Source organism: Carcharodon carcharias, chromosome 2, assembly GCF_017639515.1.
Source record: "Carcharodon carcharias isolate sCarCar2 chromosome 2, sCarCar2.pri, whole genome shotgun sequence".
Classification (NCBI taxonomy): Eukaryota; Metazoa; Chordata; class Chondrichthyes; order Lamniformes; family Lamnidae; genus Carcharodon; species Carcharodon carcharias.
Window position 1 is genome coordinate 73,921,151 of NC_054468.1, and position 24,740 is coordinate 73,945,890.

Genomic DNA, 24,740 nt, shown 5'->3' on the forward strand with positions numbered 1-24,740 from the left:
GGCGATGTACATCTGCTTCCCATGTTTGTACTACACTTCCAAAAGATATTTCTGCAAATGAAGTAACGTCCTTTGAAGACATTTTGGAACAAATAGAAGTGGTTTGGGAAAGATGCTTTGAAGTGGTTTGTGGTTGGACTCTACCATCACTTTGTCTCTCCCAAACAGGTACTGATTAAAATGCTCACAAGCAAAGGCAATAGCCAGGCAATCTTTCTCAATCTGTGTGTGGCGTCATTCAGTTTGCATTAATGCTCCGGATGCAAACACAACTGGTTGTCCTTGCTGCATGAGGGTTACTCCAATTCCTGTTTCACTGGTATCACACTGTAGGGTGACTTGTTGCTGACATTGTAGTACCTCAGCATTGGCATTGTCATCACTAGTTGTTTGATGTGAATGAAAGCTGCTTCTTTCAGTCTTGCTAAAACTATACAAGGCACTAGTTAGACCACACCTAGAATACTGTGAACAGTTTTGGTCCCCTTATCAAAGGAAAGATATATTGGCATTGGAGGCAGTCCAGAGAAGGTTCACTAGGTTGATCCTGGGTATGGAGGGATTTTCTTATGAGTAGAGGTTGAGTAGGTTGGGCCTGTACTCATTGGACTTTAGAAGAATGAGAGGCGACGTTATTGAAACATATAAGATTGTTAGGAGGCTTGACAGGGTAGATGCTGAGAGGTTGCTTCCTCTTATGGGAGAGTCTAGGACCAGAGGGCATAATCTCAGAGTAAGGAGCCACCCATTCAAGACAGAGATGAGGAGGAATTTCTCCTCTCAGATGGTAGTGAATCTGTGGAATTCTTTACCACTGAGGGCTGTAGAGGTCATTAAGTATATTGAAGGCTGAGATGGACAGATTTTTAATCAGTAAGGGAATCAAAGGTTATGGAAAAAGGCAGGAAAGTGGAATTGAGGATTATCAGATCAGCCATGATCTCACTGAATGGTGGAGCAGACTCGATTGGCCGAATGGCCTACTTCTGCTTCTATGTCTACGGTCTTATAGGGCAGAATATTGCGCTTGGCGTGCGGGTGTGCACCCAACCCAAACAAGCATCAATTGATGTGCGATGACATCGGGCAAGCATCCTGACGTCAGCAGGCCCTTAATAAATTAATTTAAAAATTTTGGCTGCCCAGCCAATCTTGTGGTTGGCAAGCAGGCAAATTAGCCAGGTGGTCTTTGGATTTTTTGCGAAACCTAATCGACGGGCAGAGTGAGGTTTCGATAAGTGAATAAATAAAAATAAAAACTTTTCAGATTAATTTATAACATTCCCTGCTTGAGTCACATGAGGGGACATATTTCTAACATTTTTCAGTTCTTTATTCTTTATTTTCAAAAATCTTCAGCTCCCTGAGGCATGGAGCTGCCTCAGGGAGCTTTTTCTGTGCGCACCCTAATGTGCGAACTTCCGTGCTTACTCTCCTCCCCCCGCCACACAGGCAGCGCTGCAGCATGTGATTCATGCTGGTTGGCTGTTAATTGGCCAGCCAGCATGAAATCGCAGTCGGGAATTGATCACGGGCAGCGGTCCGTTTCGCCCCCGCCGAGCCTGCCCAAAGGCTGGAAAATCCAGGCCATGGTCGTCTTGTTCTGTGCCCCAATACCACTGAACATCCTTTGCAGTGAGCTTGTGTAGAAGTTCACACTCTGATGACATTGGGCAAGAACTTCGTTAGCTAGTTCACAAATTCAACAAATCATTGCACTGCCTTCACATCTGTTGGTTGCTGCATCTCTGCTACAGCTCACACCTTAACAGGATCAGGGTGAAGCCCTTTCGCTGTCAGCACATGACCAATGTTTGTGACTTCAGTTATCTTCAGTGCAGTATTTTTCTTGTTCAGCTACAGGTTCACCTGGCGAACTCTCTCTCTCACGGCCTCACTGGATTCTGATCATGATCTGCAATAGCTTCATCCATCTTATCTCCACATCCATAGATTAACAGATCACCCCCGATCTCTTCCACTCCTGGAAGATCATTGACTTTAAGAGATCACACTACCCCATGACAACCATTGAATAAATTTTGCCGCAACTTGCCAATGCAAAGATGTTTTCCCTAAATGTGAAGGATGGATAGTGGCAATTGAGGTTGGATTTCTGCTACTCCAGAAGAGTATGAGATAGTTTTTTTCATTCGTTCATAGGAGGTGGGTGTCAATGGCTAGGCCAGTATTTATTGCCCATCTCTAGTTGCCCTTGAGAAGGTGGTGAGCTGCCTTCTTGAACCCCTACAGTTCATGTAGTTTAGGTACACTCACAGTGTTGTTGGCGGGGGGGGGGATTTTCCAGGAATTTGTTGCAGTGACAGTGAAGGAATGGTGATGTGTTTCCAAATTAGGATGGTGAGTGGCTTGGAGGGGAACTTCCAAGATCTCTTCAAGGCTCCATTGAGGCCCTTTGGGCCTATGCACATTCTCAGCTTTCCAGGTTTTTTCACTGTTATCATGCTGCTAATCCAGTCTGTAGGAGTTGTCACTTTTCTGATGACTCCTATCTTTTCAAGCTCCTCTATTTTGTATTTCAGGCTGAACTTGAGGGCAGCTGGAACTCTCGTCAGAAGATGCTGAGTTAATTGCACACTCTCTCCTTCTTCAAGATAATATTCACCAGGAAGACATACAAGACCTGTGTAATTTGTCAGGATCTGTTCAGCAGTCAATGGCTTGGTGCCATGGGAAATACTGCAAATCTCTTCAGGTACATGGAGGGATACCAGTCTAAAGCTTTTGACTTGTTTCAGCTGAGATGAGGGGATTTAGATCTGTGTTCACTATCTGGAACTGTAGATCTTCTTTCTTCCCATTGCATTAATGGGCTCTCATCTTAGTTTGTCCTCTTGAGGTGAGTATTGTTACATTATATAGCCTCAACTTTACCTTCGACAGATTCACTTTCAGGTCACTGCCTTGAGCAAGCACACAGGTCTGCGAAATTCATGATGTTGCACATAGCACCAGTGTCTATCCGAGCCTTCGCATTAACCTGATACTCTCCTTCTGCAGTCATCATTTCAATCGTCACAAACTATTTTTTATCTTGAGACTTGACAGCACCAAACGTGGTCTAGGATGTAGAGTGATTTGTCAGAATCATTGTCTGACATCTCTACAACCATCTTTGTAGGCTTGCTTTTCTTCTTTCTGGCAAAACACTAACATGCAAAGTGATTCCGCTTCTTGCAGTTAGAGCACTGCTTTCCCTATGCTGAACGTACTTCACTTTCTTTTGTGTGGTGTTGTTTGCAATATTTACATCCAGTCCTCTGGCCTTGATCTTTCTGCTGGCCCTTCTGTAAATAGTTGTTCCTTTTCTCCATTGTCTTGTGCTTGGAAGGTCTGAACTGCCTCTCAGCAGACTGCAAAGCCTCATCAGTTCTCCCATCAATACTCTTCAGCTGACGATTGACCACTTCAGATCTTCTGCACATGTCAATATATTTCTTGAGAGTAACTTTCTCTTCTCTCAGCTGACGTGCTTGCATGGCAGGATCTCTTGTTCCTAAGACTATTCTATTTCTGATCAGATCACCCTACAGTTGTTCAAACTCACAAGATTCAGCTCGGCGGCCCAATGCGGTCTCATACTGATCAATATTCTCCCCCTTTTCCTGAGCCCTGGTGTTGAACACACAGTATTCATAAATAACATAATTAGATAGCTCAAAGTGGATCTTTAAGGCCTCAAAATTTACAAGACTGGCTTTTCTGTTCTTCAGTGAGATCTAGGGCGCAGTACAACTTGTAGCACTCTTTTCCCAGCACATAACCTAAAGGGAAAAATTCTAAAGGAGATCCAGGAACAGAGGAACCTCAGTATATAAGTACATAGATCATTGAAGATGGCAGGGCATGTTGAGAGAGCAGTCAATAAAGCATGCAGTGTCTTAGGCTTTATAAATAGAGGCATTGAGTACAAGAGGAAGGAGGTCATATTGAACATGTATAAGACACTAGTTACGCCTCATCTGGAGTACTGCATCCAGTTCTGGGTGCCATACTTGAGGAAGGATGTGAAGGCGTTGGAGAGAGTACAGAGGAGATTCATAAAACTGATTCCCAGGATGAAAAACTGTAGCTATGAGGATAGATTGGAGAGGTTGGGACTGTTTTCCTTTGAGATAAGGCTGAGAGGAGAATTGATAGAGGTATTCAAGATCCTGAGCTGTTTGGACAGGGTAAATAGTGAGAAACTGTTCTCTCTCAAGGGGGTATCAAGACTAGAGGGAACAGATTCAAAATAATTGACAAAAGGAGTAAAAGTGATGTGAGGAAAAGTTTTTTCACCCAGAGGTTGGTGGAGTCTGGAACAGACTTCCTGAGAGGGTGGTGGAGGCAGGTTCAATCGAGGTATTCAGAAGGGAATTGGATGATTATCTAAAAAGAAAAAATGTGCAAGGTTAACGGGATAGGTCAGGGGAGTGGGACTAGGTAGAATGCTTTTTCAGTGAGCCAGTGCAGACTCGATGGGCCAAAAGGCCTCCTTCTGCATTGTAAAGATTCTTTGATTCTGTGATCTGCTAACAGAGTTGCTATTCTTATTCGTTCAGGTTTCTTGTTTAACTCTGGAGCAATTTCATTGTTCTGCCATTGAGACTGGAAGAATTTCCAATTTATTTTCAAATCTCTCTTCAGCTCTGTAGGAGCTGGTGCTGGAATATTCAAAGCCACTTTTCTCACCCAGCAGTCAATGTCATATACAAAGTTCCAGACTGAAGTTTTAATTATTCATGTGGTGGGTAAAAATGGCTTCTGTGTAAAACCTTTGGGCAGAATTGTCCCAGATTTGTACTAAATGCGGTAAGCGGGCGTGAAAAACGTCTTTTTACCTTTCACACCATAATGGTCGCTTCCCACGTCATTAGTTATACAGCCACAGGAAACATGCCGTCTCGCTGCTGAGCAGCCTCTGAATCATCTCACCGTTTTTGTGGGCCATTACCTCACCATTTCCTCACTCTGGGTGCCATATCTGAACTGCAGCCGTGTACACAGTTCTCAATGCTTGCAGCTCAGGAGTGCTCCAGTGAAAGCCAAGAACAGTTCAGTGACCTGTTATTGGAATAGCTTTTGGAAGCCCACTGTGATGTCCTCCACCCCCTCTCTGGCCGCAGGAGGTCCAACAATCTTACCACTCCAGCATGGGAGGCAGTAGCAGTGGTGGTCAGTGCCATTGCTGCACAGAAGAGGTTGGCAATCTAGTGCAGAAAGAGGATGAATGTTCTCATCTATGCTGCCTGGGTAAGGCACCATCTCATCACTCTAAACTCACACACACTCACAAGGCCATTACACATTCACTGGCATCTCACTCACAGCCAGCTCAAGGGACATCACCACTCAGTCTCTCTCACACACTCTCACATCTCCATCTGGCCTCATCTCCTCTGCAAACTGCCTCTTCAGCCCTCACCATCTTGAGGCCACTTGGACAGGTCAAATTGTGCCCCCCACACACACACTGGGATAACCCCCTTCCCCAGTACAGCCCTCACCCTGTAGCCTCTTCCCTCGTCTGAAGCCACTTCTCCCTATTCCCCAAGCAAACCCTAGCCCTGCAGCCATTGAAAAGCCACCCCGCCTTACGGCTTGTTTGGTAGGTAGGCTCCTACCCGTGAGCCCTCCTAAAAGTGCTGTGCTGCTGCCTGCAAAGCGTGGCACTGATGACCACAAGTGCTGCCCAAAGCAAGGTAGGCAAAGAAATCTCATAATACCAAGCAGAATGCAGCTCGCCAGGTGCACGTTGCTTATGTACAGTTGTGAAACTCATCACAACTGCTCGGGTGATCCAGCGTGGTGGGGATGATTCCGGTGAGCGGGGCTAATAATGAGATGCTGAAGTATTGAAATTAGATTCCCGATGAGCGGTAGTAGGAAACACGGCCCGCAATTGATGGGCAAAGCGAATGACCACAGACTGGATTCACTCCACGTGAAATCAAAAAACGGCTGAAGGCACTGGATACTGCAAAGGCTCTGGGCCCTGACAATATTCTGGCAATAATACTTGTGCTCCAAAACTTGCCACACACCTAGCCAAGCTGTTCCAGTATGGCTACAGCATTGGCATCTACCCAGCAATGTGAAAAATTGCCCAGGAATCTCCTGTATACAAAAAGCAGGATAAATCCAACCCGGCCAATTACCACCCCATCAGTCTACTCTCCATCATCAGTAAAGTGATGGAAGGGTTCATCAACAGTGCTATCAAGCAGCACTTGCTTGGAAATAACCTGCTCATTGCCGCTCAGTTTGGGTTCCGCCAGGGCCACTCCTGACCTCATTACAGCCTTGGTTAAAACATGGACAAAAGCGCTGAACTCCAGAGGTGAGCTGAGAGTGACTGCCCTTGACATCTGGTTGACTGAGTGTGGCATCACGGTGCCCGAGCAAAACTGGAGTCAGTGGGAATCAGGGAGGGGGGGAAAACTCTCCACTGGTTGGAGTTATACCTAACACAAAAGAAGATAATTGTGGTTGTTGGAGGTCAGTCATCTCAGCTCCAGGACATCACTGCAGGAATTCCTCAGGGTGGTGTCCTCAGCCCAACCATCTTCAGCTTCTTTGTCAATGACTTTCCTTCCATCATAAGGTCAGAAGTAGGAATATTCATTGATGATTCCATAATAATCAGCACCGTTTGCAACTCCTCAGATACTGAAGCAGTCCATGTCTAAATGCAGCAAGACCTGGACAATATCTAGGTTTGGCTGACAAGTGGCAAGTAACATTTGCACCACACAAGAGCCTGGCAATGACCATCTCCAACAAGAGAGAATCTAACCATCACCCCTTGATGTTCAATGGCATTATCATCGCTGAATCCCCCACTATGAACATCCAGGGGGTTACCATTGACGAGAAACTGAATTGGACTAGCCATATAAATACTATGGCTACAAGAGCAGGTCAGAGGCTAAGGATCCTGTGACAAGTAACTCACCTCCTGACTCCCCAAGGCCTGGTCACAATCTAGAAGGCACAAGTTAGGGGTGTGATGTAGTGGCTCCACATCCACAAACATTCACTCCCTCCAACTCTGATGCACAGTGGCAGCAGTGTGTACCATCTACAAGATGCACTGCAGGAATTCACCAAGGCTCCTTAGGCAGCACCTTCCAGACCCATGACTACTATTATCTAGAAAGACAAGGGCAGCAGATACATGGGAACACCAGCACCTGGAAGTTCCCCTCCAAGTCACTCACCATCCTGACTTGGAAATATATCGCCGTTTTTTCACTGTTGCTGGGTCAAATCCCGGAACTCCCTCTATAACAGCACTGTGGGTGTACCTACAGCACATGGACTGCAGCAGTTCAAGAAAGCAGCTCACCACCACCTTCTTGAGGGCAATTAGGGATGGGCAGTAAATGCTGGTCCAGCCAGCGAAGCTCACATACCTTGAACAAATAAAAATAAATGACGGCACGTAACTGATCTTTGGTCTTCTCACCTCATTGTCTGCTCACGCCTGCAATAAAGCCCGTCGCCAAAGGGACTGGATGATTCCCCCCTTTGTTTTGCCACTGAGTCTTCCGCCAATGCAAGATGGCCACCAACATCCGTCTGTGCACTTGTCCGTGTATGCGCAAGAAAACAGTGGATTGTACTTGACTTTATATTACAAAAAAACAGTTCAGTGCAGAGAATAGCAAAATGTTTCAGATATTGATGAGTTAGCTGCCAGAGTTGGTATATAATAGATCGGAAAGTATGCCACAGAGAAAGATAAAGGAAATTACCTAGGCGAAATTGGGTATTGTATTTTGTTCTGAATGAAATAACCCTTTCTGGTTCCAAAACCCACTCTCTAGGATTATTTACTTAATTTTGTTCTTTGGTTTCAGTTCTCATTTGAATTGCTGTGGGTTTGAATTTTGTTTAAAAAAGAAATAAGAAACTAAGCGGAGAGGATGAGTATCACACTGAGTTTGGGGGAACAAGCAGAGCAGAGTTCTAATCTCCGTCACTCGCAATGATGTCACGGAGTGAAGCTGTACAACTGCGCATTCACCGCATTGGCAGCAAATGCAGCCAAGATGGCATCAGTGATAACACGACAGTGGCAAGCCACAGTACACAAGGGGCAGCAGTGTACAAAGGCATTTCTCCCAACACTGCTGATGAAAATTCTTTCAAAACTTTTACTTAATAGAAAGTGCCACTAAATATTGAGGCAAATGTATGTGGTGAAAAAATAGATTTTTTTTTTAATAAATCGAATTTTTGATCACAGGCTTTGATGTTAGAAATTTATAGACGTAACTATCAAAAGCCCAACTGTCTGGTCTAACTTCAAACTGACCAGGGAAGGAGTAATATCTGGGAATTATTCTCTTGGAAATGTAAAATGTTAGCCATTGCCTCCTCCATTCATAATATCTTTGAAATTAGATTTCTTTAACCCCCACCCAAAATAAGTAAACTGGATTTTTTTTCTCTGGTTTAACATTGAGAACTTTTATATTTAACCAGGAGAATTCCCTCAAAAGCTTCTTTAAATGCCAACGCTTAGATGGTGATAACAAGAGCCACTGTGACAAATGTGGGGAAAAGACAGCAACACTGCAGGTAGGAACTGACCTACCAAATCAGATTTGGAAGATTTATCGTTCTTGTGTCAAATAATCAATATGGTATTTGCCATTTCTGTATTACCAAAGTAATATGTGCCATATAACTCACAACTAGATTTGTTTTTAATTTTATGATATTCAGTACAGCATGAAAATTCTTTAAAATGCTAATTTGATATTACCTGATTATAACCTTTTCTTTAACAGAGCTACAGAGTGTATTCTTATCCACAAATCCTATGCCTACAGTTAAAACGCTTTGACCTTGCACCAAACATGAGAAAAGCAGTCAAAAGCAATGATTTTATGGAATTTCAAGATGAGCTATATTCTGAAAGTTTCAATGAAGGACATGACAGCCAAAGGGTGAGTTATTACGTAGAGGTGTATATGTGACTTTTCCACTGCTTTTCTTCCATTATTCAGCTCTGAGTAACTGCCCTTCCATTGTTACCTATCCAAATACGGTTCTCAGGTTGAGAAGTCACATTTCCGGGACTGCAAGCTGGATCCAACCCCACATGGGCTGGTGGTAGAACCGTAGCTTATTTTACCAATAAACAGGCTGTTGCCGGGATCACCGTCTAGCTAAGTATAGTTCCCACCTCCCAGCCCAATCAGAGGGCCAGCAGCACTGCAGCCTCCATAGACCCATCATTACACGTGGATGCTGCTGATGCTGCAGGATGAAGGATGAATGAGACACCCTCAAAGCCAAGTTAAGTTTATTTTGAAGAGCCAGGCAGGCAGGCCCCAGCGATCAGGAGAGGTTCATCTTCAAGCAATGGTACTGTAGCCATGGAGGAGGTCATTGCCTCCAGGGGTCTCCTCTGCGGGGTATGAAGCAGCCAAAAAAGAGCTCCACCACCCACCACCTGCTCCCCCCCCCCCCCCTCCCCCCCTCCCCCCGGCCCCCAACCACCACCACCCCGATCCCTGCAACACCAACCCTCCCACACCCTCCTCACCGCGGGCACCTGCTGTGAAGCAGCTGGGATTTACCTGGCTATCTCCGAATGCAGTGCGAATGTCAGGCTCTCCTTCCCCCAATGCCTTCCTCTGATATATTACCAGACCTTCCGCCTCCCAGCCCATCACCATAGGAATGGTAACAATAAGGCTTGGCTTTCCAGCTATGGTTCCCCTTTTCTCCTTTGTACAATCAACTCCAAAGTCCTCATGAATCAAATTTTAGCCCCTTCATTGGGCAGAGGAAGTCCTGCCTTGACAGTGACAGTCATGAACAGCATGCTATGCAGGGCGTGGTTAGTCATCTAAGGAATTTGGTTCTAGGGGTTATCTCCATGATATATCCAGAAGCATGGGTTAAACTTGGACATTTAAACTGACTGAGCTTAATTCTAGCTCCCCACTACTTCTCGACCCCTTGTCTGATTTCATCCTCTAGATTCCTTGACAATGTAAAATCCTGGGTCCGTCACAATTTCCTCTGGCTTAAAATCAATAATACATCGTCTTAGGTTCCAGTCACAAAATTCCCTGCCACCTAATCTATTCCTTCTCCAGACACACTCATTTGCGTTCATGGTATCCAATTCAACCCCCAGCTACAATTAAAGCCTCACATCCTACTCATCAGTGAAACCACTTGCATCCAGCTCACAGCCTTTTCTTGCAATTTAGCATAACGCTTGTATGTGCCTTTGTCACATCCAAACTGCTTTTCTTACCCTCCATTAACTCGAGCTTATTCAAAATCCAGCCACACGTAACCACTTCCACGCTAAGTCCCACGAATCCATCACCCCCGTCCTTGTTGACCTAAACTGGTGCTCCATTCCCTCAAAGCGTTAAATTCAAAACTGTTATCCTCATCCATAAATTGTATCTCTGCGATCTCTTCCAGCTTTCCCCAATGCTCATTCCTCTGATTCTAGTTTTTTATGCAATTGCCCTCCATTGACAGTAGAGGCCTCTCTGGAATTCTCTTCCTAAATCCAGCTTGCTACCTTTCTCGCCCCAGAGTTCAAAGACAATTTCTTCAACCAACCTTTGATCGCTCTTTTTAATCTCTCCTGCCCTGATCCTGTCTCCCTTTTCCTTGTGCCTGTTGTAGCTTTGGCCATTTCTTTATGTTAAAGGTATTATAGATCTGCTGTTGCTAATTGATTACTTCTCTTTTGCAGAACAAATGGCAATACAAACTCCTGTCTGTGATTGTGCACAAGGGCAGTGCAGCTTTTGGGCATTATTATGCTTATATAAGGGACTTTCAAGAAATGAACTGGTATCAATTCGATGATGAACATGTTCTGAGTGTAAGTACTGGTATATTTAAGATACAGAATACTTAAACTAAAATATCAATCCCATCGTCCAGGTTATAGACAGTTGCCTCTGTATAAGATGCAGCCTATGGAGAATTGTTGATGTCCCCATGCGCTTTGTCGACCTTAACTCCTTCCTTTCTCGAGGTACATGTACCTTGACTTTCTGGAACCATGCCCCCACATTGAGATCATCCAATAACCGCTCATGACTTTTCAACTCCCAGTTTATAGGATGCAGATGCATCGCCTGACTGTGATTATGCCATCTACCTCACAGTACCATGCCTCTAACCCCTAGAACCAAATTCCTTAGATGACTAACCATGTCCTGCATAGCATGCTGTTCACAACTGTCACTGCCGAGGCAGGACTTCCTCTGCCCAAAACCAGGACTATGTGTGACATAGAGAATCCTTTAACATGACCTGCACAGCCCGAGGACAGTCTGTTCAACATACTCCTGATGGTGTGGCCTGAGCCTTGGACAGCCTGTTCAATATGCCCTAACCGCATGGCCTTAGTCCCAAGACTGTCTTCCTCGCACAGTCATATAACTCTTGTCCCAGGATAGTCTTCAGCCTACCTAGAGTGGAGCAGTAAAAGATGTGTCGACGTGCCTTGAGGTCATTGACGAAGCGAAGCTCGCCAGGTATCTACCGCTTATCTATCTTTGGGAAACAGGCTATTCTAATTTTCTGCTGGTAGGGCACTTAATTTGGAGGGAGGACACAATTCTGGTGAGTTGAACTTTTAATGAGCATTCATGAGGTGGAACTGAATGCAGATGTGGTTCCTGTCAAGCTTCAGTGCGGAAATCAACCTGCCACCAAAGTCGGAAGAAATTCCAAACTAATTTCCTGCCAGCAGGAAACTGACATTTGCCATCATGCCAAATTTTGTGCCCCCCACTTGCCATGATTCCCGCCACTGGCAGCAGCAGAAAATTCGACCCAATGACTTTTCTACATAGATATTCAGTCACAAAAGGCACACAAGTGCCATGACATTTGAATCTACGTTACATTGCCCAAGGAATAAGGAAATCAACACGAACATTTCAAGATACATGTCTCTCAAAAGAAGGTGTGAGTTAGCTAGTATTGCTGCTGTGCCTGGATTTTCAGATTGTGAAAGCTCAATTAAATTATGAATACTGTTTACCTCTGTTCTGATAGGCAACATGGGAAGACGTTACAAAGACATTTGGATCATTGAACAGCTCTTCACTTGATCAAAATGAATTTCACATGTAAGGTCACTGCAATACATTCCATTAAAGTTTTTAATGTATGGGGGATGAGTGCCAAATTAAATTGTAAAGCTAAAATTATCACATTTTTGATTTTTTTACCATTTCAGACAGAAAGGATTAGGAAAGTAAGAAAGAAAATTATATTTAAAGGCCGTGCTTTAAAGCAAAATGCATTCACACAAATTGTTTTTAAACAAAGGTACCGAAATGGGAATGCAGAAAAGAAACCTGAGTTACGACAAAGGCAGATATTATATAAAGGTTGTAAATAATAGTGAACAAATACTTATGACAAAGATGAACATTTTTTTTTCATTTAGCTTGGTAGAGGTTCTTTTAACTTCCTTACCCAAATGTGGTGAGTGTGTTGCTACCCCAGCCAGTGGTTGAAGTGAATAGTATAGATGCATTTAATGCGAAGCTTGACAAGTAAATGAGGGATTTGATAACTGATTTCGATGAGATATGATGGAAGGGGACTCAAGTGGAGCATAAACGTTGGTATGCACTGGTTGGGTCCAATAGTCTCTTTCTGTGCTGTGTACCCTAATCATCACTAATCATAAGTTTAAAAGTTTTGGGGTGGCATTGGACTCAGTAGCACCCATTTCTTAAACTACAAAAATAGTGTCCTTGACATGTACATCAACTTCTAACTGGATGTAGCTGGTCACCCTATTTATAAAGGAGTTTTTGCAAGACCTAACAACCGCTGGCAGCATACTGAGCAGGTTAATTTGATGTCAGCGCTTCCATTTTGGAGCTCCATGTTCCAGCCCATGCCCTCTATTAATCACACAAAACCGAACATGACGTTAAGCAGTATGGAAGATGCTTCCATCAGGACTATGAAGAGGATCAGCAATTTATTTGCAGATTATTGCTGGATTATTTATTCTGGCCATTGCTGCAATTTTACACATTTTGGGTGCTGTTCCATTGCTGTTCCATACTTGTTAAAAGTTCCAGTAGTTCACAGAGAGCAATGTGGCTGATGTTGAAATACTTTTTTGATGACATAAAGGCTTGTGAACAAAGTAATTGTTTCCAGATATGTGTGGAGCCATCTCTGGAACTGAGCACAATGGGAAGAATGAGCAGAGACCACACAGAGCAGGAGAAACTGCTAGAGGAGAGAGGAAGCATTTTTATGTGGTTTCTAGTGAGCTGGCACCTGCAGTACTCTCTCCACGATCTTTCTTTCTGGTGCACCTGAGCCTGGTGTCTCACCACATGCAGATCCCACCTTTATCCTATCCTATAATTAAGCACAGTTTCATTATCTGAGCTAATAGCTGCAAAGAGTGATGGTGTCCTGTCATCTTCACTTTCCTCTTGCACTTGCTCCTGTGTCTGAGTAGGTTCCAGGTCTTGAATATCCAAGGTGAAAAGGATACACAAATTGGGTTGTGGTGAGGGGAGAGGACAAAGTAACAAGTGCTTACACCATCAGCTTGTAAGTCAGAAGAAATTGAGAGTGTGGGAGAGATGGGATGTGAGAAGTCGGATTAGGTATGCAGGTACCCTTATCTTCAATCACTTCATTCCTACTGAGGCCACAGCCTCAGCAAAGGTCCTTTCTTCCATGGATATTAATATATGCAGGAGTGCCTATCCCACTCCCATTAATTCCTGCTGCCTCCTGTGTGCCTCACCTTCTGCAAGAAACAGGAGATTGCCAGTGAACATTGTACAATATGTTTGGATACCTGTCATGATTGAATAGCTGTCAATGTGTGTAAGATGTGAGATGTTGATGTAAGGCTTACAACAGTACTAAGTGTGTGAGAATGAGGTGAAGCACTGAATTTTAGGTAAAGGTCCTGATTGACAGAGATTTCTGATAGATAAGTGATAGGGGAATTGACCTTGACCACTCGTGTGAGATCATTAAACTTTTCCCTGCACTGTATCCAGATCATCATTCCTGGTATTGACTTCTGCCACTATGTCTTCCCACTGCTTTCTGAGCATGTATCTGGGGGGCCTTCAGCCACCCTGAGGGTACAGGACCTACTGAATTTATTTTCCACCTCTATTGCAGCATTTGGGCATGCACAGAATCACAGAATTATTACAGTGCAGAAAAAGGCCATTCAGCTCATTGTAGCTGCGCCCATGCTCTCTCCCATGGTCAGCATTATTGATTCTTACCAGGCACACCATTCCAATGATCTCCACACTAGCAGCTGCCAAAATGAACCTCCCCTTTAAGAGGGGTAGGTTAGCTTTAAGTAGTGCTCGGCACTCAGGAACTGAGGCCCTTGCTGAAGCATGTAGCCAATGAACAGTATGGGCAGCAAACATGGAAGTGAGCTGGCAGCACCGTTGGCATCCTGCTATATTGCAGTGAACAGGAATGGGTGGATCACAGGTCATAATCCCTGCCTCTGTTTTCATCCAGTAGTCCAGTTTAACCCCGACTGGCTAGTATTGTCTCCAAATTTAACACAATACAAATCCAGCAAGTTTTATGAGCTGTCTGCAATTTGTCTCCTCTCAGGAACAAGCTCAGCTGCTTTCAAACAAACACAGCCTGTGTGTTTTGTTCAGTTATCTGTATGACAACTAGCTATTTTCAAAGTAATCCAGGACACATTCGTAATCATAACTGTTTTGGGGGATATTAAAGAAACTGCAGCTTTTCGCATCAAGAAAAGTCACTTCTGAACTTCCAGAAATGTTGTTCAGACAAGACAGCTGCTGCACTGGTAAGAATCTCAAGGAAAGAATCACTGTTTATAATAAACTGACATTTATTACTAACTTACTCGTTCGGCCGCAACTGTTTTATAGTTCACCTATCAAGGAGCTAGATAGGAATTCAATTATTATTTATTCATTTATGTTACACCAATTTGCTTGATAATTTAATCTTAATAAAAGAGATCTAATGTTGTATTAATCTATTGCGTTTTGAAGATCATGAGAGAAATAATCTATAGAGATTTAGGATAATCCCTGTACCTGAAATAATTAATCAAAATGTTGTTCTGTTCATTATCTGGAATATGTTATTGAAAACTTACCTGTATCAAAGTTGCTGAAGGTGCTGTCAATATAAAGAGTTGGGACCCATCTATGAGAGTAATTACAGGCCAACAAATGTTGAGGAAGGGTAGAACAGACCCACAAATATAAGAATGTATCTAGTACACTCTTACACAAATATTTTCAATAAAAGAATATGCAGTAAGTGCAATGAAATTTTTCAGGCTAGCCATATACCAAATTGGCCTTGCTACAGAGGGTGAAAATAATCTTCAAATCATAAAAGTCCAGAACTTCTGGAGCTCATTATCAGATCAATTTTGCTGCACATGTTTTCCCCAGTGTTGATGTGGGCACGGTGGACCTCACGTGGTTTAGTGCCAATTGTGGTCTTAGAAACTAGCCTCCAACTGTTGGCTGGTACTTGTGGAACAACCAAGTAACAAGTGCTCACTTTTCTATTTTTTTACCCCAAACCCACTCATTCCATCAGGTCCCATTGGTAACTTCTCATTGCCAGCATGGGATAGTAAAACTGCTAAGCTGACACTAGTGCTTTTTCATGCTACCACCAGCAGAAATCCCTACCTGTACATTTGGATGAAGCTTTGTAATACTGATGTATTGGTTATGACTGCATGTAAATATATGTGACTTCCTATGTGTTATCTAAGTTTAACAGTTTCATTTTACCTAGGGAGGGAACAGCTTATCTTCTTTTTTACAAGAGAATGGATTGATCATTTCAGGTTAGTCATTCATTATTTATTGAAATATTCTTGGTTTGAAGCCATTTTAATAAGATTTTCACTGAGTAAAAGATTATTGTAGTGTTCTTCACCTCTGTACCCACCTTGGGTGCAGGTGTGGTATAACATGATTGCTTTTGTCACAGTATGAAAGCACAATAATTATCAGCACTATGGTGTTGCAGAATTATAGGTGTCTCCAACAAAATCTGAGTGCGATGGAACATCATTTTTAACCCTGGTTTCAACCTAACTTATCTGGAGCATAAAACCAAGCAAGGTGTAAAAGGGCATCTGTCTCAAACTTGCCCAGTTTCCACCAACAGGTTAAAACTTGATCCATTATTGTGAGATTCTTTCTAAACTGCATTGTAGGTCATTGACCGTTTACGTGCCAACTACAAGTGTTAAGAATGAGAATAGAGTAAAACATATTATGTGCATTCAGTCAATTCCCACATTACAAGTCTAGCTATGTACAATTTTATTAGAGTGCTGGGATTACGTAAGAACATAAGAAATAGGAGCAGGAGTAGGCCATTCAGCCCTTTGAGTCCACTCCACTATTCAATGAGATCATGGTTGATCTTCTATTTCAACACCATTTTCCTGCACTATCCCCCTATTCCTTGATGTTTTTAATATGTAGAAATCTATCAATCTCAATCTTGAACATACTCAACAACCGATCCTTCTACTTCCCTCTGGAGCAGAGAATTCCAAAGATTTACCAGCCTCTGAGTGAAGAAATTCCTCCTCATGTCACTCCTAATTGGCCTGCCCCTTATTCTGAGACTGTGTCCCCTGGTTCTAGACACCCCCAGCCAGAGGAAACATCCTTCCTGCATCTACCCTGTTGAGCCCTATAAGAATTTTGTGCACTTCAATAAGATGACCTCTCATTCTTCTAAACTCCAGAAAATAAAGGCCCAGTCTATTTAATCTTTTCTCATGGGACAATTCCTCCACCCCAGGAATTAATTTGATGAACCTTCATTACACTCCCTCTATGGCAAGTATATCTTTCCTTGGGTAAGGAGACCAAAACTGCACACAATACACCAGGTGTGGTCTTACCAAGGCTCTATATAATTGCAGTAAGATATCTTTACTCCTATACTCAAATCCTCATGTAATAAAAGCCAACATACCATTTGTCTTCTTAATTGCCTGCAGTGCTATATGTTCGATATGTGACTCATAAACAAGGACACCAAGTCCATTTGAATTTCAACACTTTCCAGCCTCTCACCATGCACTTCTGTTTTTCCTACCAAAGTGGATTACCTCACATTTCTCCACATTATATCCCATCTGCCAAATTTTTGCCCACTCACTTAGCCTCTTCAAATCGCCTTGAAGCATGCTTGCATCCTCCTGACAACTCACACTTCCACCTAGTTTTGTGTCATCTGCAAACTTGAAGATATTTCATTTAATCCCCACATCCAAATCATTGATATAGATGGCGAATAGCTGGAGCCCAAGCACTGATCTTTGTGGTACCCCGCCTTTCACAGCCTGCCAACCTGAAAATGACCCATTTATTCCTACTGTTTTCTGTCCATTAACCAGTTCTCAATCCATTATTACCCCCATATATATTACCCCCAATCCCATGTGCTGATTTTTTTTTTCACTCACCTGGTGGTGAACAATTAAACAACTCACTGGAGGAGAAGTCTCCACAAATATCCCCATCTTGGGAGCCCAGCCCACCAGTGCAAATGATAAGGCTGAAGGCCATGTTGCAACACTCTTCAGCCAGAAGTGCCAATTGGATGATCCATCTCGGCCTCCTCCGGAGGTCCCCAGCATTACAGATCCCAGTCTTCAGCCAATTCGATTCACTCCACATGAAGTTAAGAAACGGCTGAAGACACTGGATCGTGCAAAGTCTATGGAGCCTAACAATATTCCGGCAATAGTACTGAAGACCTGTACTCCAGAACTCGCCATACCCCTAGCCAAGCTGTTCCAGTACAGCTACAATACTGGCATCTTACCCAGCTATGTGGAAAATTGCCCCGGCATGTCCTGTACACAAAAAGCTGGACAAATCCAACCCAGCCAATTATTGCCCCATCAGTCTACTCTCAATCATCAGTAAAGTAATGGAAGGGGTCATCAACAGTGCTATCAAGTGGCACTTGCTTAGCAATAACCTGCTCACTGACGCCCAGTTTGGGTTCCGTCAGGGCCACTCAGCTCCTGACCTCATTTCAGCCTTGGTTCAAACATGGACAAAAGAGCAGAATTCCAGAGCTGAGGTGAGAGTGACATCAGTGCTGCATTTGACTGAGTGTGGCATCAAGGAGCCCTAGCAAAACTGGTCTAAATGGGAATCGGGGGAAAACTCTCCACTGGTTGGAGTCATACCTAGCACAAAGGAAGATGGTTATGTTTGTTGGAGGTCAGTCATCTCAGCTCCAGGCCATCACTGCAGGGGTTCCTTAGGGTAGTGTCCTTGGCCCAACCATCTTCAGTTGCTTCCTTTCATCATAAGGTCAGAATTGGGGATGTTCGCTGATGAATGTTCAGTACTATTCGCGACTCCTCAGATACTGAAGCAGTCCATGTACAAATGCAGCAAGACCTGGACAATATTCAGGCTTGGGCTGACAAGTGGCAAGTAACATTTGCCAGGTAATGACCATCACCAACAAGAGAGAATATAACCATCACCCCTTGACGTTCAATGGCATTACCATCACTGAATCCCCCACGATCAACTTCCTTGGGATTATCATTGACCAGAAACTGAACTGGACTAGCAATATAAATACTGTGGCTACAAGAGCAGGCCAGAGGCTAGGAATCCTGTGATGAGTAACTCACCTCCTGATTCCCCAAAGCTTGTCCATCGTCTACAAGGCACAAGTCAGGAATGTGATGGAATACTCACCACTTTTCTGGATGAGTGCAGCTCCCACAACACTCAAGAAGCTTGACACCATCCAGGGCAAAGCAGCCCACTTGATAGGCACCATATCCACGCACATTCACTCCCTCCACCACCGACGCACAGTAGCAGCAGAGTGAACCATCTACAAGATGCATTGCTAAAACTCATCAAAGCTCCTTAGACAGGACCTTCCACACCAATAACCATTACCATCTAGAAGGACAAGGGCAGCAGATAAATGGAAACGCCACCATCCCTCCAAGTCATTCACCATCCTGACTTGGAAATATATCGCCATTCCTTCACTGTCGCTGGGTCAAAATCCTGGAACTCCCTTCCTAACAGTACTGTGGGTGTACCTACACCACATGGACTGCGGCAGTTCAAGAAGGCAGCTCACCACCAACTTCTCAAGGGTGCCTAGGGATGGGCAACAAATGCTGGCCCGGGCAACAAATGCTGGCCCAGCCAACGATGCCCACGTCCTGTGAATGAATAATAAAAAAACCTTATCAAAAGCTTTCTGAAATTCTAAATATACCACATCCACCAGTTCCCTCTTATCCTGCTAGTTACATCCTCAAAAAGCTCCACAGATTTGTTAAACATGATTTCCCTGTCGTAAATCTTGTTGACTCTGTCCAATCCTACCATGATTTTCTAAGTGCCCTGTTATCACATCCTTTATTATATATTCTAACCTTTTCCCTACGATTCATGTTAGGCTAACAGGTCCGTAGTTCCCTGTTTTCTTTCTCCCACCTTTCTTAAATATTAGGGTTAAATTTACTATCTTCCAATATGCAGGAATCATATTGGAAGAATTTTGAAAAGTGACCACCAATGCATCCACTATCTTCGCAGCCACTTATTTTAACATCCTGGGATATAGATCATCATGTCCAGAAGATTTAACTACTTTTAAGTCCCATTATTTCTCTTGTACTACTATTTTTACTAATAGTAATATCTTGAAGTTCCTCATTTACACTAGTCCCTTGATTCTCCATTATTTCTGGAGGGCTTTTAATATTTTCCTCTGTGAAGGCATACACAAAGTATTTGTTTATTTTCTCTGCCATTTCACCAATAAACTTCTATAAGTGGAATTTAAGTAATGTAAATAGGGAGCTGGTCATTTTATTGCACAATAGCACGAGGGGAAGCTGTGACGGGAAGACCTCTACATATTAATATTGGTAGTCTCTCTGGTTAGTTATTACCTTTTAAGACTCTTTTCAAAATGATTGAAGACTAGAATTCAGCTGCCTGTGCCACCAGAGTCTTTGTTTTTAAATGGAAAGGAAGATTTGAAGAATGGCATGGCACCACTTAGACATGCATGGTTAGATTTCTACTTCACTTTTAACATCAGTGCTCTTCCTATTTTACTACAGCATTGATGCGAAAAATTCAGTCTAAAGGCAGCACACGAGCATTGACCATGTGTTGCCCTGGGGGAATAACCATGGGAAACAGAAAATTACTTGTACGGCTGCAAATAAATGACACCCAACTATAGGATAGCATGTAGAGTTTATATTTTACTTCTGCATCCTTGATATCCATCGTAGTTTGTAAATATTGACTTATTGGGGTATTGACTCTCCTTTCCCTTCACTGTAGGAATGCAGACCTTGCTGTCCATCAACACCCTTCTTCATTCTTCTTTGAATTGTGGCTTTATAGTTTTACAATAGATCTTCAGTCTTTATTTTCAATGAAATGTTTTATCTGTTTGTATACATTAATATTTTCTTATTAATTCATGAATGTACAGGTGAAAATGAGATCAAATCAGAATGCTAATCAAAATACAAAATGTTTTCTAATTTTGAAGAAATGGTTCATTAAAAATAATTTGCATTAACCAAAGAGTTGGAAAAATGCCAATGAAACTGTAATGACTGTAGCTTTAAGACTTATTTTACTGTGTAGTATCACATGATAGTGTGAACGAATCAGCTCTAAGCAAGGGGAACCTTAAGGGGCGGAGTTTTTGACTAAGTGTGGATCTTGATGGAAACCTGTAATTGCTGCTGAAGCCCTGTAAATAAAGTTGACTGATTCTTATGAGAAACCTGTCTGGAAAATCAAGTCCACAACAGAAACAATTCAGAGCAAGCTGATTCTCAAATTCTTTTTTCCAAATTTAAATTGTGACTGTAATGTAACTTGAAAATGTAAAAGGAACATTCAAAATTTACAAGACTTTTAGTTGCCTTTAATAATAAAAACCATTCTGAATTGATTCAAGATGAAATAGGTTGCAGTTTAAGGAAATCTGTTCCTACCAAAATATCAAAAGATTTTCAGATGTTCATGACTTGTTAGGTTTTTTCCCCTTAATCATTTAATAACTGAATGAAGTGTTAAAATTCTAAAATGGGTTGTATCAAAATGTCTTTAGTAGAGAATCTGCTAATGGCTCATGGTCAGAAATGAGTGTATGGAACTGGAAAAGTCTATTGGCTTCAGTCTTTTCAGATAATGGGAAGGGGGAGTACATTTGCTGACCTACTTTACAATAAGCCTTGCTGGAAGGAAGTGCTTGTATGGACAATGATGTGGGACTTGGTTCTGATGCCCTGCCACACTAGTCAATAATCACTGTTTAGCCTAACACATGAAAAATGACCTTATGGGCGATGACTGTTATTTAATAAAGGTTTGATCATGGGTCAAGCACTAAAATATTGCTGTTTAGTCATGCTTTGAGAAGGATTGCAGGACTGCATGAAAAGAATGGATAGATTTTTATAAACTTTGTCATTATGAAATATCTCATTCAGGTCTGTAAAACACTTACATTAATACATTTAAGCACTAATACTTAAAGTTAAGTAAATCAATGTAGGTTACATTTTTTTACTTTTTGTGCTGTGGTGTATTTTTTTGGTGTAGTTATTGCAAATCATTGAAAATGAAGGTTCTGCCCTGTCACAGTACCAAAGTAGCTCTTATCAAAGTCACAAATGGTCCTATGTCAATGTGACAAAAGTAAACTTTCCCTCATAGTCCTTCTCGATCTGCCTGTAGCCTTTGACACAGTTGACCACACCATCATCCTCCAACACCTGTCCATTATCATCCAGTTAAGTGGGAGAGCTCTAATGTGTCTCCATGCTTATCTCTCTAATTATAGCCAGAGAATCACTTGCAATGTCTTCTCTTGCTGCTTCTGCATTGTTACATCTATTGTCCCCCATGGATCAATCCTTGCCCCCACCTATTTCTCATCTCTATGTTTCCCCTAGGTAACATCATCCGAAGGCACCGTGCCAGTTTTCATGTGCACGCTGGTGAGACCCAGCTCAACCTCACAGCACCTCTCTCATGCCCTCCCCAGTTGCTAAATTATCAGATTGCTTATCCAACAACCAATGCTGGATGAGTATAAATTTCCCCCAGTAAAATATTGGGAAGATTGAAGCCTTTGTTTTCAGTCCCTGCTCCAAACTTAATTCCCTAACTACCAGCTCCATCTGTCATCCTAGCAACAGTCTGAAACTAAACTGATCTGTTCTCAACCTTAATGTCATATTTATCCAGAGGTGAGATTCTGACATATTTTGTGCCATCACTAAGACAGCATTTTTGCACCTCTGTAACATCCATGACTTTGTCCCTGAATTGGCCCATTTGCTGCTCAAATCCTTGCCTTCATTTGCTCTAGACTGGACTATTTCAATGCACTCCTGTGGTTCCCCATATTCTACCCTCAGTAAATTTGAGGTCATCCGAATCTCTGCTGCATGTGTCTTAACCAGTAGCAAGTCCCTTTCCCCTGTCACCCCTGTGCTCGCTGACCAACATTGGCTCCCGGTCAAACAACATCTTGACCTTGAAATTCTCATCTATGTTTTCAAATACCTGGCCTTGCTCCTCCCTATCTTTGTAATCTCCTTCAACCTCACAACCCTATGAGGTAGCTGCATGCTAATTCTTGCCTCTTGTGCATTGTTAGTCATAATTTCCCTACCATTGGTGACAGTGCCTTCAGTTATCTAGGCCCCAAGCTCTGGAATTCCTCCCCCCCCCCCCCGACACCTCCACCTCACTACCTCATTTTCCTCCTTTAAGGCAATTCTTAAAACCTACCTCTTTGATCAAGCTTTTGGCCATCTGACCAAACATCTCCTTATGGGCCCCAGCTATGCCTGTCTCTTTATGGGGTATGTGGAACATTCCTTGTTCCAGTCCTACTCCGGCCCCCTTCCACAACTCTTTCTCCGGTACATCGATGATTACTTCGGTGCTGCTTCATGCTCTCGTCGGGACTTGGAAAAATTTATTAATTTTGCTTCCAATCTCCACCCCTCCATCATTTTCACGTGGTCCATCTCTGACACTTCCCTTCCCTTCCTTGACCTCTCTGTCTCAATCTCTGGTGATAGACTGTCCACCAATATCCATTACAAACCCACCGACTCCCACAGCTACCTCAACTTCAGCTCCTCACACCCCGCTTCCTGTAAGGACTCCATCCCATTATCTCAGTTCCTTTGCCTCCGTTGCATCTGTTCCAATGATGCTACCTTCAAAAACAGTTCCTCTGACATGTCCTCCTTCTTCCTTAACCGAGGTTTTCCACCCACGGTCGTTGACAGGGCCCTCAACCGTGTCCGGCCCATCTCCCGCGCATCCGCCCTCACGCCTTCTCCTCCCTCCCAGAAACATGATAGGGTCCCCCTTGTCCTCACTTATCACCCCACCAGCCTCCGCATTCAAAGGATCATCCTCCGCCATTTCCGCCAACTCCAGCATGATGCCACCACCAAACACATCTTCCCTTCACCCCCCTGTCGGCATTCCGTAGGGATCGTTCCCTCCGGGACACCCTGGTCCACTCCTCCATCACCCCCTACTCCTCAACCCCCTCCTATGGCACCACCCCATGCCCACGCAAAAGATGCAACACCTGCCCCTTCACTTCCTCTCTCCTCACCGTCCAAGGGCCCAAACACTCCTTTCAAGTGAAGCAGCATTTCACTTGCCTTTCCCCCAACTTAGTCTACTGCATTTGTTGCTCCCAATGTGGTCTCCTCTACATTGGAGAGACCAAACGTAAACTGGGCGACCACTTTGCAGAACACCTACGGTCTGTCCGCAAGAATGACCCAAACATCCCTGTCGCTTGCCATTTTAACACTCCACCCTGCTCTCTTGCCCACATTTCTGTCCTTGGCTTGCTGCATTGTTCCAGTGAAGCCCAACGCAAACTGGAGGAACAACACCTCATCTTCCGACTAGGCACTTTACTGCCTTCCGGACTGAATATTGAATTCAACAACTTTAGGTCTTGAGCTCCCTCCTCTATCCCCACCCCCTTTCTGTTTCCCCCTTCCTTTTGTTTTCTTCCAATAAATTATATAGATTTTTCTTTTCCCACCTATTTCCATTATTTTTAAATATTTTTAAATCTTTTATGCTCCCCCCACCCCCACTAGAGCTATACCTTGAGTGTCCTACCATCCATTCTTAATTAGCACATTCGTTTAGATAATATCACCAACTTTTAACACCTATGTGTTCTTTTGTTCTGTTGTTTGTGACATCTTTTGATGATCTGCTTCTATCACTGCTTGTTTGTCCCTACAACCACACCAACCCCCTCCACTTCTCTCTCTCGCTCTCTCTCTCCGCCCGCACCCCCCCCCCCCCCCCCCCCCCCCCCCCCCCACATACACACACACACACACCTTAAATCAGCTTATATTTCACCTCTTTCTTGGACCCACTCAAGTTCTGTCGAAGGGTCATGAGGACTCGAAACATCAACTCTTTTCTTCTCCGCCGATTCTGCCAGACCTGCTGAGTTTTTCCAGGTAATTCTGTTTTTGTTTTGGATCTCCTTATGTGACTTGGTGTCATAAGTTGTTTTACAGTGCTCCTCTGAAGTGACTTGGGATGTTTTATTATATTAAAGGCCATATAAATATAAGTTGCTGATATAAG

The 24,740-nt window shown here is 43.3% G+C and overlaps 1 protein-coding gene across 5 annotated transcripts in view; it reads left to right on the plus strand.

Moving 5' to 3' along the window:
• Positions 1-21,033, plus strand: part of LOC121289171 (ubl carboxyl-terminal hydrolase 18-like) — a 52,045-nt gene extending 31,012 nt beyond the window's left edge. For 4 of the 5 annotated variants that reach the window (XR_005945495.1, XR_005945498.1, XR_005945497.1 and 1 more), the window contains exons 8-14: positions 8,494-8,589; positions 8,802-8,960; positions 10,742-10,873; positions 12,061-12,134; positions 14,641-14,848; positions 15,826-15,877; positions 20,409-21,033. Coding sequence is in view for 1 of the 5 variants with exons in the window: in XM_041208346.1 (XP_041064280.1) it covers positions 8,494-8,589; positions 8,802-8,960; positions 10,742-10,873; positions 12,061-12,134; positions 15,826-15,868 (504 nt within the window). In the remaining 4 variants the exon portion in view is untranslated. The remainder of the gene's footprint in view (positions 1-8,493; positions 8,590-8,801; positions 8,961-10,741; positions 10,874-12,060; positions 12,135-14,640; positions 14,849-15,825; positions 15,878-20,408) is intronic. The other variant, XM_041208346.1, reaches the window with a different exon arrangement.
• The last annotated feature ends 3,707 nt before the right edge of the window (positions 21,034-24,740 follow it).